Below are 14,083 nucleotides of genomic sequence, written 5' to 3' on the forward strand. Positions count from 1 at the left end.
TGCAAAAAAAATTAAATCCACAACTTTATAAATACCTTATGACACAGTAAAGATCGTTATCACTTATAATAGAAGAAGCATTGGAAGAATAAAATTGGTCAGGGATGATGGGAAGAGGTCAACAACAATACTGAAGAAGCTACAGAACATTCAGATTAAGAGTAGCTTTCTAGATGTGACAGTCTCCTGTATTCTCCATTTGTCTAAGCTAAAGAATATGGCCGCTCTTATCTAATCTGGCTGAAATCTCCCACGACTTTGCAAAAGACTGTTCAAGTCCAGTAAAACCCCACTTGAACTTTGGGTCGATAATTCCTAAAGAACAGCTTACCTCAGTGAATTATGGTTCTGAGAGCCTCAGTCTTTGGGGTAATGCAAAGCTGCAGTATGCAACTTACATAAACAATCTGTTTTTTTATTTTTTATTTATTTCATCATGTGCAACAGTTTCAGAGCAAAGACATTAGACTAGATCAAAAATACTTACATTATTCTCATATCCATATGCGTGATTTACAATGTGGAAACAGAGTGGGACGGGTCTCCTTTCTGCTCTGATTGAAGGCTGTTTGCTGCACGACAAGGCTGCTGTCAGACTGACTACCTGTAAGTCCTTTGACTGTGGGAAGGTCAGCTCTCTGCTCGCTGTAATTGCAGTAAGATTGGTGCTTTCACATGTTGTCATAAAAGTCTCCGTTAGCACAGAAAAATGTTGCTCCATGTGTCGTTGGTCGCTTAAAGAGAAAAAGGAGCTCATAAGTCGCTAAATATAACAAAGTTGCTCAGTTAGCAACAGTTCAAAGGGAAGGGTGTGAGGAGTGCGTACACAAACTTGATTGACCACGCCAACACCCTCCTCCTGGCTCTGCTTGGTGGTTTCTTGGTGGGTTTCTGCAGATGGCAGCAGAACCACAGCTAAAAAGCAGAGGAGCTAAATTTTTGTGTCTCATATTATATTGTCACGACATGGACAGTTTAAAACAGTATATGAAAACCATGTTGTTTATAATAAAGTGGCATACTGCAGTTTGAATTTCAGATGGAGTAGATTTGGTCAAAGTGACTGAATGGTTACGAACATTTGAATCTATTCCAACCACGAGATCGTTCTGACCCAAAGACTTCAACGTTTTATTATTTTCAGGATCTTTGTGAGTCCAAGTTTACATCTAAATCAACAAAAGGATGAGTCTATCAGAGGAAATAATATTTTTTTTAAATGGCTTAGCAATAGTTCAAAACAAATCTGACAGTATAGCTGCAGGAATCACCTGAAGACGGCTGATCTGACAGATCTGCGAAACCTTTTTGCAAGGTAAAGAGAGTAAACTGCCAAATCAATGTATGGGATGCTGACAGACTCCTAACAAAGAAGAATAGTAAAAATCAATTGAGAAATGCTTTAATAAGGAATCAATACACACTATTGTAATCATATTGTTGCCTCTTCATTTTGTACCTTCTAACCAAGCTGCCCACTTTTCAGTAATTTGCTACATGTGGGAAAGATTTAGAAATTTTCAATCATGGTCACATTTCAACAACCTAGCATTTTAACAGGTACTTTAAATTATAATAATTATTGTTCAACCCCACAGTGTTTTTTTTTTTTAATTAAGATGCAATGTCAAAGAATGTTATTTATGTTTTTAATAATAGAAAAAAAAACTGAACATAATATAAATTTTATTCTTTTAAATTAGTCATTTTTATATATATAAAAAAGTTGTTTGGCTGAACTCTGTATTGTAGGTGTTAATTTACATGTTTGAGTTTTATTTTTAAATATTTCGCTTTTCTTTTTCCTCAGTATTTTTTAGAGTGTGGTGCATCAAGGGTGCCTCATGCAGCATGAACACGTTGTGGCTTTAAATATTGCCTATACAATAATGCATCTGCTCAGCCATTTGTAGCATCACCACATATATCCATTCTCCTATATTAAGTATATACAATATACAAGACATGTACACGTAAAAGGCCTAAATGGGCAATGAAATGTTGAGGAGGCCTGATACAAAATCCCATTTTCTCGACAAAGGCATTGAGGTGATCGAAGCCACATCTGCTGTACATGTGAGGTCTGGTCGGGTTCTGTGTTATAACTGGTCCCCAGGCTTTATGATGGGCACTTGAGGTTCCTCCCCACTACACTCTTCCTTTCCGACCCAGTGGATGCCGTGGCCGTTTTCCTTGGGTGAGAAGTGTGGCGAATGCTGGCGCTCCAGTGTGGAGAACGTGGTGAACTGAACTCTCTTTCTCTTGCTGGTGGGCGAGTGAAGGGACTCGCTTTGTATGGGTTTGGTCCGGTGGGAGCTGGCACAGCTGAGGGGAGAGTCTGTTGCGGAGGCCAGGCAACTGGGCCTCCTGGAGAGAGAGGCAGTCTTGTCGGGCCCAATGTCAATCACAGTGGTCGCCGTGTGCGAGTCTTGCTGGACTGGACTGCACGGCACAGTCATCACCAGCTCGGCGTCTGTGCCGAGCCAGACCCAGTCGTGCCTGTGCCCTGTGGGCTCCTGGCCATGAGAGGGAGGCTTCTTATGCCTGAACTTCACAACATACGAGATGCAGTTCACGAGGAACACCAAGATGGCCAGGCAAAACACACCCAGCAAGGCGTACATGCCGATCTCCAAGTCTGTGAGAGGCCTGTTGGCCAAAGCTTCTTCACCGCTTTCTACCTCTGGCATTTTGGGTCTGGGGATCTCCACCTTGGTGGGGAAGTCGTTGTAGTTGACCAGATTCCCAGGGGCTTTCACAGTGCTAGTAAAACTAACACTGCTCATGTCTTCCACTATCATATTGTCTGAGCTGTATACTTTGCTGCCTTCTCTGGGGCTGCTCATGAGGCTGACATTCACTACGCTGGTTGGACTGCCAGCGTTTTCTGGTCCTTTCGTCTTGTCCACCCCTCCGAGACTGCCGCTAGTCATAGTTTTCACAGTAGATCTGATTGTGGTCGGGATCTTCTGAATAGCACTCTCCTCTTTGTTTGAATTTGGGATACTCGAAGGACGAAACTGTGATGGCCTCCGCTGCTTTCTCTCGACGTCCGTCTCTTCCCCGTCGTTGCCATAGTCATTGTTGCCGTCTTTGTTGCCAACGGAGCTCCGGTCTACGCTGCGGGTTGCTCCACCTGGCCGCCGAGTGTTGGCCTGAAACTTGACCTTAAGGCTGCCGTTGCCGACAGCCACGGTACTTTTGCGTTTAGACTTTTGGCAGGATTCGCAGATGGACATCTCTACTCTAACCAAGACTCCTTCGCCCTCACCCTCTGCCACTACAAGAGGAGGTCTGCCCTGCACTGACACCACACCCTGATCAAGAGATGTCACGGTCAGTCGGTAGTTGGCTGGATCATAAATGTCAAGAGGCGTCTGGTTGCCATCACTAAACTGGACCCACGAACTGACCAAAGCTTCCTAAAGTAAAAAATAAAAGAAAGACAGAAAAATAGCAAAAATTATGACTTCCTATAAGATTTTGGTTTCTTCAGAAACATTAAAAATAAATTATAGAAGAGTACCTGTTTCGGGCTTTGTAGAACCTCTTGTGTGGTTGTTGTAGCCAAGATGGCCCTGCTACTTCCTGAGCTGCGCTGTAATGTCATAGAGAGTCCAGAAACCACTTGAACACCCAACTCTGTGATGCTCACTTTGTCATCCACAACTTTGACTGTCGTCTTTGCCAAGACAACATCCGACAGTGGAGAAAACACCTGTCACACAGCAATGTCCGACGAGAATAAATAAATAAAAGGTGACTTATATCAGGTTCCAACTTCAATCAGGACTTAATAAATGCTGATTGTGCAGTTTGTCACTTGCTAATTTCTAAAAGCATAACAATCAGTGGTTCAGCATGTTACCTGGATGTTTGTGGTCCCAAAGTCTCGTCCTGACAGCACCCTTCCTTCCTGAAGTCTTGCGACTCTAGGGTCCTCGACCTTCATGAAGTATCGAACCAGCCTTGTAATATCCACCTGCCAATCAGAGCCCAGGAAATAGGCAGTAGGGTCCCGCGGGTCTTCCTGCTCAGCCACAAAATGGGTGAGAACCCGCACAAGCGCGTGTTGAAGCTGGAGCATGCAGCCTTTCCCTTTCCGTTCAGCCTCCTCACTGTTCCAGCCAGACCTGGGATAGAAGCACGCAAACACACGTGAAGTTCACACCTGTTACACAGGAAACGTCAACCTTCAAAAATGTAACCCTGCTTCTTTGCTTGATTTTATTATTCCAAATTACAGAATCGTGTCCTTTAAATTCTTGGAAAGATGTTTAAATTACCTAAATCAAGTGTTTAAAAAACATGTAGAAACGACGTAGGGGGATTTCGAACAACGTAATACCGTATGTGTGTCTCTCACCTTTTTGAGGTCAGGATTGGAACCCTCCAGCTTTTGATCTGACTCAGTTCTGTGTCTGACAACTCAATCTGCAGCGGAAGCTGAGGCATCCACACGTTTAGTTCGAGCTGAGCACTCAGGTAGCTGTAGGTGAAGTTTACTACCATCTTCACCTTGCCTTTCATCTCCTTGCCATTCACAAATACGTAGTCGCATCTGTCTGACACCTGGACGGAGGATGAGACAATAGCGGAGGAAGCAATTCATCAGATCACACATATCAATTTGATCACCTGTCTAACGCCGTGAATTTGTGTTCGCACTGGTACGTAGACGATCTCTATCCAGCGCAGAGCAAATTTGTTGTCCATGAAGGAGATGTTTGTCATCTAACCAATGACAAAAAATAATTAAATATTCCCATAAAAGTCACTGTTTTAACAAATAGGTCGTTCCTACAACAACAAATGGGCTTGCAGCAGTTTTGCTCTGCATGCTGCCACCGTAACGTCAGCTGGCTGTAATAAAGCACCGTGATGATCCCCAGTCCACAGCGTTAGGAAGAGGGAGCATTGCAGTTTTATGTTAATTCAAATATCTTGCGGTGTGGTGCTGACATCAGTTGCTCGAACCGCCATGTGCATTCGTTGCATCTTAATTTCAAAGGTGACCTTTGCGAGTTTTTTTAGGTGTCCACGCCACGGAGCTCACGGACGTTTTGTGACATTTATCAGGAGTTTCTCCTTGAGCTCGTTAACAGTTTCTCTTCTGCTTTCAACTAATTAGATACATGGTTCTCACACTGTGGTACTGATGTCACATGTGTTACATGAGCTGCCAGTAATAGTACTTTGAAGAATTTTTATGTTAAGGTATAATTTGCAAAGTATATATGAATAAATTAACCTTTGTGCACTCATCAAACAAACCACCCTTTAAATTAATTCACAGCAAAAACGTGCGTGCCTGAACGAAAATCCCAGATCAAAAAAAAGTCTTCAAACTTTTATTTTTCTTTCTCTCTTGACTTGATGAAAGCATCTAAAGCTTTAATGACTTATAGAATTTTCACTATGTGAATTTCAGCTTAATTTTCTGTTTTTATTTTTTTTTATGAATAAAAAAAAGTTAAGTTTCTTTTTGTAAAATAATCTTATGGGACTTGGACTTCTGTAATGACATTAATAGAGAAAATTACAAGAAGTTGAATTTGAAGGAATACCTTTTTTTTTTTTTTTTTTCAAAATCACAACTGTTTGTCAAAATGAAATGCTGATATTTCCAGATGCACGGTTTTCTACTTAGAGGCCACCAAACTTAAAGATTTGGTTTCATGGAACCCGGTTGGGCATTTTTGGCATCCAAAGAGAACCTGGATCTAAAGAATACTAATTCAACCAAACCAAAACCTACCACGGTGAAAGGAGAATAATTTACCTTTTGTGTTGGACTCTACATTTAAGGGGGGTTTAAGTGATGTGCGAAAAAGAAAATGCTCAAGAGTTCCTTCAAAAATCCACAACGCAAGATGTGAGTTACGAAAGTGTAATAAAAATGAAGAAAAATAAATAAACATGGGAAAATATGTATAACATACCACTAATAACCTCCTGTGATTATCTACTTACAGTTGAACAAATAAGAGAGACAAAAAATGTGGTCCTCCACTTGAGGACATATCCTCTTGCACAGCAGGATCCGTCCGTTAAAGGAGAGTTGAGGGTGTTCATCTTTATAGATTTCATGAAATAGTCACTGATACAAAAGAGAATTTTAAAGCAAACCCTGAAGCTTTGCGCAGGAAATGGCTCCACTGACCCTCAGGTTTGAGAGGGATTTCATTTCCATATTAATGTAGCCAAACGGCGTCTATCATGTTCTTTTACTGCACTGTAAAAAAAAAAAAAAACACACACACACACAAAACATCTCTAATTTATGGTAAAATACCGGCACCTGTGGTTGCCAGAATTTTACCGTACGGGTACAGAATTTTCCATAAAGAAAAACTTTTATTTTTTCTACAGCGTGGATTAGTTTTGTGCTTTTCCTTGGTGGAAGGATTTGGATATCAGTAAATTGGTTTGATCGGTGATCCACACGATCCATGTGCCATCCCTGCATACCAAATAAATCTGCTTCTGTACCAACCAATGTTCAGGTTCCAAAATGTGATACTTGCTAACTGATAAGCTCAGTGGAAAGATAACTTTTTGCCTTCAACTCAAGCTGATAATGCATTTTCAAACACTAAATCAATACATCAAAAACTACCAAAAGAGGTAGTAAAAGATTTGACTTTCTATTTCAGATCTGCAGCTCCCAAACTATGTATATCACACATCTGCCCACAGCTAAATAAACCATCAATTATCGCTCAGATAGCTCACATTAGCACCAACTACAATATTATCTAATCACATTCTAGTATTTGTTGTCTACACTGAAGAAAATTAACTGGATGCTTAAAAGGTGAAAGTGGCAACTTGACCTACCTTCTGATCGATTCAGGAAATAATTATGTGACTATTTGGAGAGAGCATTGTGATGTCATTCCCAGATACTCACTTAATCCTTAAATATTGAAATGAGACAGTGACATAACAGAAGCAATGTAGCCTGTCCTGACGCGGCAGAACACTGTATATTTCACACCCCTGATACCAGTTTTTCAATAAAACAGGATCATGGAAAGACAGGAAACAGTGTGACATAAACCTTAGCATTTACAGAGCTAGTACTCATATTCAAAATGTTGAATATAATAGACAATAACTGAATAAGACTTTAAGAGAAACATCATTAGAACTGAGTTGGTGAAGCCTTGTAGTTAAGATCAGGCGAACAGCGTCTGTTTCACGAATAACCGAAGGAAAAATACAAAGATTCGTGTGAGGAAGATGGAGCCATGTTTTTCTCAAAGGGCCGGCTAAACGTGAGTCATTTCAGGGCTGAGTTGTTGCTTTAATCATAAGCCCATGATAACATGACCTCATCACTGTCCACTCTCCTTTTTGCCAACTGAGATGCAATGACATATTTTCTTATATAATCCATACATCAAATTTCAAGAAACATTGCTCAAGCCTGTAAATAGTTTCACTGACTAGAATTAGAGTGTGACCTTCAAGACCTTGTTTGTTCAAACATGTTTTTAATACACTAGTATATAAGGAACGCTGTTTTGTTTGCAGTTATGTTAAACACAATTTGATTGGTCCAAAAAAATCTTCCTGCATTTAGATATTTATCTGAAATAGGACTTTTGACATTCATCACCAAGCAGAGCAATAAATGGAAACGTCTGCTTTGCTTCACTGGCACAGCTACGTTTGTAATTTTCTTTCCCAATTAATACATATTCTATAAAAAATATGACTTCATACTGCAAAAGGTGAGCTGCTGATTATTTGAGTGGTGATTTGATCAACATGTAGTAATCTCCAAAAAAAAAAAAAAAAAGTCCACCAGTTTTCAGTGGGATATTTAATCATGATACGTCCAACAGGAAAATATCTTTACATATATTCAGCCTTTGCATCTCTCCTGCACGTTGGGAAATCCCAGCCAACACAGCAGATTACACTTTCTTTCACTTTCATCTTGTGATGTGAGCTGTCCAATATAGATAAATCCATCTCCATCTATCACTGGTATGTTTGATCCCCCTTAGGCACAGTAGAGGAGGAGAAGGATATCTGTGTCAAGCTGTTAGACTAAGAAGATTAAAGTGAATGTTTGTGACCGGAGCAGCCATTAGGTCAGCAGACACGCAAGGAGCCACAGTGAGCTCAGAATGAAGGAAAAGACGGGTATATTACAGGGTTGAAAGGGGCTGTTTCATTCACCGTCACGTTTTTTTATATTCATTCATAATTCCACTTTCTTAACACCTTTATCCACTCAGTGCATTTATCCCGTTCTGTCGACCTCAGCATTCTGTGTTTGAGCCAAATGAAATTCACTTATAAAGCAAGAGCATTTCATGATGGCTGAACCCCTCATGCTCCACCAAATTAAAATGTACCAGAGGTAAGGGTCTAACGCATTTGTTTATCCAGGCAAACGCTGTTGCCTTTGCTCTCATAACGAATGATGAGATGAAGAATAGTTTGTCACTTTTGTAGAAGATTACGTGCACTTAGCTATCTGTGAGAGTCAAGACGACGATTTCATGTATGGTAAAAAGGGAGCAAAATTAAATAAATTGATACATCATTAAATCATTGATTAAATGTACCGTGAATACATGCATATTTAATTAAATGTCTTTTTTTTTCTTTCTATTTAATAATATATTAAATATGTCGTTAAGCTATTACAATGCAAACTTATAAATAGCCAACAAAAGACGTTTGGTCTGCTTGTTGCGCATGTAAACTGTCGGTTTCAACCGAATAAAGATTGAATTCAATAATAGATGGATTGTACCTTGAGAACATCTTCGTCAGAGGAACTGCAGTCTGTGTAGTCGGAGACGTCAGTGACCAGTCCGTCTTCTTCCACAGCCACTGTCCTCACGGGCATCACTACTTTCTTTCCAGTCAGCACGGCTGTGTTCAGGATCTCCGTGTCCTGCAGGGAATGTAAAGATCAAGCAGTGTCATCAGCAGAACAGCAAATATAAAACATCTCAATGTTTCCATGTTTAAAAATATGTGTGATTCAGACACTGAATGGGTTTTTTTCTTCTAACAACTCCTGTCCAGGAGAAAGGCTAACGGCAGCGGGGGTGATGGCTAGCTCACTGACGTCGAAGCGCTGAAGTCATAAAAAGGCCATTGTCCCTGTGGGAAGTCAAGGAGGGAGCAGAGCTGAGGGGAGGAGAAGGGAGGTAATGACCAGGTCAACACATAGTTGACAGGGTGACGAGAGATGAAGCCTGATTTCTCTGCTCAAGCATGTCCGTCCAAAGGAAGCTGTAACATTTCAAACATGGTCAAACACTAGTAAAAATGGACTGGAAATGAGCTGTGGTGTTTAGTATGAAGTGTTGCTGCCCTTCACCAGAGAATGGGACAAAACCAGTCATGAACTGAATGTGGTGTCCTGATCTGTGTTTACTTTAAAAAAAAACCTCATCTTTGAAGCAGGAGAAATATTATTGATTTACTGATAACTTCAAAAATTGTGCAGCATGTTCATTCTTAGCTTGACACCTATCTGTGTATAAGTTTATGTACTAACATCTACTTCTAAAAATACACTGAGTGGATAAAGAGGAGACATTTGGTGAAATGTACCTGCTTCATCTAGTTCTGCAGTCCTGTCCTGTTCCTTACAGACCCATTTACTCTTTTTAACTTGGCCTTCAGCAAAACCCTCATATGTGCCAGAAATAAAACTTAAATGATAGAATAATATTTGTAGGAAGTGCTACGAGAGCGGCTAGCCTCTTTAAATTATATATTAAATCAAAATTAAGGACACAGTTTTATGTGCTTTTTATGTATGAAAATAAGGATATGCGTCCCTGGACTCCAGAACTTGTTTAAATGAGACTGAAATATGCAATGTGAGCTTTCTCACCCCCATCTCTGTGCTAAAGGGTCTGTCAGAAAAAGTTTTACCATCGCTTTTTTTTTCTTTTGAAGACTGGAACAGAAGCTGATGTTTCTTTGAGCCAAATAGAAAATCTCATGTTTGGCCCTCAGCCTGTGGTCAGACTCTGCTCAACTATGAACTATGTCATTCGCAAATCAGGATACATCTGAACTAAAGCAAAGAAAATATATGTTCTCCGTATTTTTATGAATTACTCTAAAACTCATGTTATTGGCCTCAAACTGTTTGTTTGGTACAATTTTCATGACCCAAGTGACAAATAACCAAGATTCAATATTGCTATTCAAACAGCTGTAATGTTTAGTGACAGGGGATTACATCATGGATTAATTATAGAGGTAGTGTAGCATGATAAAGAGGCCTGAGGCACCGAAATAGCAGCATATGAAGCAGCTGTTAAGGATCAGAGAATGACCATATATTGCACGGCAGAACAGAGCGGAACAACACAGAAGAGAGGCATCAGCTAGCTGACAGTCAGCGACGCAAGGTCACAGTCTGCTGAAAATAGAAGCCATTTCCTAAACAAAAACCCAAGCACATTCAGACTTATGCATATGCATGCCAGACAGGAACGGATCACAGCAAAGTGCATTTCATGATATTTTTATGCGCCGATGCTCAAACGCAGTCGAAGCGTTGGCGGTTAGCGGAGGGGCTGCTGTCTGTAACGTTGACGCCGGCTCTCGTAATGATCAGGGGTGACACGGAAGCTGTCATCTCACTCACCATCACAAGAGGAGCGAGGCCAACAAAGTCTCTCTGAGTTGTGTAAATCCTCATGGCTCCTTCGGTCTTGGCGACGGTTTTGGGCGCAGACGGCAGCTCCAGCTTCCATACGATCACCTGGCTGTCAACGGGACTGCTCAGTTCCTCAACCTCAAAGTCCATCTGAAGCACCTCCAGCAGACTGCTTTCAAGTCTGGATGAGAAAAAAAAAAAAGTTGGGAAGAGCCTATAAATGCAATGTTTAAACAGATATAAGGCACAAATATAAAAATAAAAAGAATACAGACACATTCTTTTGAAATTTAGGACTTAATTAGTGATGTTACATGACATAAAACTTTACATAAACTCCTTCCCGGATCCCAACATTTGGTAGCTCCCTATAAGGAAAAAAACCATCTTTGGTTTCATAAAGTTGAAGTAAGGACTAAAAATGACTTAAAGTTTACTTTATCATCCAGGAGTTTTAAAATCAGATAAGATAAATTAGGCATTTGTGTAGAACTAGTCGAGGTTATTCCACAAATGGACTCCAGGGTCATATATAAGCAGATCTCTGGACACATTGATAGCTTTTTAAAAGTAAGAGCAATAGATTTGTCCACAGACAAAGTGATCGTTGCCAGACAGAGAAATACATCTCAGAAAATCAAGCTACGCGTTCCAGTAAGCCTCGTTTGTCAAATGAAGAGATTAAAAAAATAACAACCTGTATGGTGCGTTCATAAAGTGTATACAGACCTTCACTTTTTCCACGTTTTATAGTACAGCCTTATTACAAATTGTTTTCAATTAATCAAATGTTTTTATTAGTCAGACGTAACATTCTAGACTAAGAAATTAACTACACCGTTTCATTAGCTGTAGTCATTTTAATTAACAGAACGAAAGGTTTGATATCATCACTCCATGTGTAATTTATATATATATATATAAAAAAAAAAATTCCCTTCTCACCCACCCCGGGTGGTCTCTTTCATCCTCTGAGCTCGGGTCCTCTACCAGAGGCCTGGGAGCTTGAGGGTTCTGCGCAGTATTTTGGCTGTGCCTAGAACTGCACATTTCTGGACTGAGATGTCTGATGTTGTTCCTGGGATCTGTCCCCCCCATATATATATATATATATATATATATATATATATATATATATATATATATATATATATATATATATATATATATGTATATATGTATATATATATATAAATTCCCTTCTCACCCTCCGCGGGTGGTCTCTTTCATCCTCTGAGCTCGGGTCCTCTACCAGAGGCCTGGGAGCTTGAGGGTTCTGCACAGTATCTTGGCTGTGCCTAGAACTGGACATTTCTGGACTGAGATGTCTGATGTTGTTCCTGGGATCTGTTTTAGCCACTGCTCCAGTTTGGGGGTGACTGCCCCGAGGGCCCCGATGACCACAGGCACCACTGTGGTCTTCACCTTCCAGGCCTTCTCCAGTTCCTCTCTGAGGCCCTGGTATTTCTCCAGTTTCTCGTGCTCCTTTTTCCTGATGTTGTGGTCACTTGGTATTGCTACATCCACCACAACGGCTTTCCTCTGTTCTTTATCCACCACCACAATATCCGGTTGGTTCGCCATTACCATTTTGTCTGTCTGGATCTGGAAGTCCCACAGGATCTTAGCTCGGTCATTCTCCACCACATTTGGGGGTGTCCCCCACTTTGATCTCTGGGCTTCCAGTCCATATTTGGCACAGATGTTTCTGTACACTATGCCCGCCACTTGGTTATGTCATTCCATGTACGCTTTCCCTGCCAGCATCTTGCACCCTGCTGTTATGTGCTGGACTGTCTCAGAGGCCTCCTTGCACAACCTACACCTTGGGTCTTGTCTGGTGTGGTAGATCTGAGCCTCTATTGCTCTGGTGTTTAGGGCCTGTTCCTGGGCGGCCAGGATGAGGGCCTCTGTGCTGTCCTTGAGTCCAGCTTTCTCCAGCCATTGGTAGGATTTCCTGATATCAGCCACTTCAGTTATTTGTCGGTGGTACATCCCATGTAGGGGCTTGTCTTCCCATGATGGTTCCTCCAGCACCTTGTCCTCTGTTCCCCATTGTCTGAGACATTCGCTGAGCACATCGTCCATTGAGGCTTTGTCCTTGATGTATTTATGGATCTTGGATGTTTCATCCTGGACAGTGGCTCTCACACTCACTAGTCCTCTGCCTCCTTCCTTACGGCTTGTGTACAGTCTCAGGGTGCTGGATTTGGGGTGGAACCCTCCATGAATGGTTAGTAGCTTCCGAGTCTTACCATCCGTGGCCTTTATCTCTTCCATTGGCCAGCTAATTATTCCGGCAGGGTATCTGATTACTGGTAAGGCATAGCTGTTTATTGCACGGATCTTGTTCTTACCATATATATATATATATGAGGATTAAAGAGAGACCACCCGCGGAGGGTGAGATGGGAATTTTTTATATATCTCTCTTGACTGACACACTGATGACTCTTGACAGACGGTTGTTCAATGGATCGCTCAGGAGCGACATTGATCTTTTGACTTAAAACAATCAATCTTTTAACAGACGAAGTGATGAATCTCTTGACTGACCAAGCAGTAGGTCTCTCCCCAGGTAGTCACTGGATCACTTGATCAACAGAGTGACTGATTTCTTGACTGACAGAGCAGTAGATTACTTGACAGAGTAACACATCTCTCAAACTATAACAGGCAGACTGATAGATCTCTCAAATTAAACTGCAACAAATCTTTCAACCAACGCATGTCTCAAGTAACAGAGTGATAGATCTCCTGACCAATGAAGCGGTGGATCTCCTGACCAACATATTATTCTGTCTGACAGAGTAACAAAGTGAGAGAGAGGGATCTTAACCAACAAAGTAATAGATCCCTCTCTTGACAGAGTGATGGAGCTCTTGGCTGACAGGGATTGATAGCTAAACCATCCGAGTGCTGGAGTGCTCACCCCAAATCTTTTGACAGACGGCAACTGATATCTCACCAGACAGAGGAATAGATCCCTGGACAGGCAGAGCTACATAATTCTTTGTGTAGCAAGTTATAGATCTCTGGGCAGACAAAATGATAGATCTCATGACTGACAAAGGATCAGATCTCTCGACTGGCAGACATCATTATCAAAAGAGAGAGAAATGGATGCCTCTGCTGGCACTCCAATAGATCTTTTGACAGATTGCTCTCTCAAGCAACACAGGAATAGCTCTCTCATCAGACATAGTTACAGATCTTTCAATGGAAAAAGCGATCGGTTTCTCAACAGACAGAGGGAGGGAACTCTTGATTCCCAATTAGGTAAATCTCCAAATGGCTGGTGTGACAGACTGTATCACAGACAAATAGATCTCTTGCCAGATAGATCAACAGATCTCTTGACCAACACAAAGTGAGATGTTTCCACTGCCAGGGCTGTAGCCTCTTCACAAGCAGACATTTGTATGGATCTCT

General features: G+C 41.2%; 1 protein-coding gene across 1 annotated transcript in view; it reads right to left on the minus strand.

Moving 5' to 3' along the window:
• Positions 1-1,386: 1,386 nt before the first annotated feature.
• LOC106927399 (transmembrane protein 132D) overlaps positions 1,387-14,083 on the minus strand; it is a 40,241-nt gene continuing 27,544 nt past the window's right edge. The window contains exons 4-9 of the mRNA XM_015002940.2: positions 10,640-10,832; positions 8,777-8,920; positions 4,367-4,572; positions 3,869-4,133; positions 3,527-3,718; positions 1,387-3,422 (exon numbers count right to left, since the gene is read on the minus strand). Of these exons, the coding sequence (XP_014858426.2) occupies positions 2,100-3,422; positions 3,527-3,718; positions 3,869-4,133; positions 4,367-4,572; positions 8,777-8,920; positions 10,640-10,832 (2,323 nt within the window). The 3' untranslated portion in view covers positions 1,387-2,099. The remainder of the gene's footprint in view (positions 3,423-3,526; positions 3,719-3,868; positions 4,134-4,366; positions 4,573-8,776; positions 8,921-10,639; positions 10,833-14,083) is intronic.

Source organism: Poecilia mexicana, unplaced genomic scaffold (genome assembly GCF_051168715.1).
Source record: "Poecilia mexicana isolate PSO_F unplaced genomic scaffold, ASM5116871v1 scaffold_9, whole genome shotgun sequence".
Lineage (NCBI taxonomy): Eukaryota > Metazoa > Chordata > Actinopteri > Cyprinodontiformes > Poeciliidae > Poecilia > Poecilia mexicana.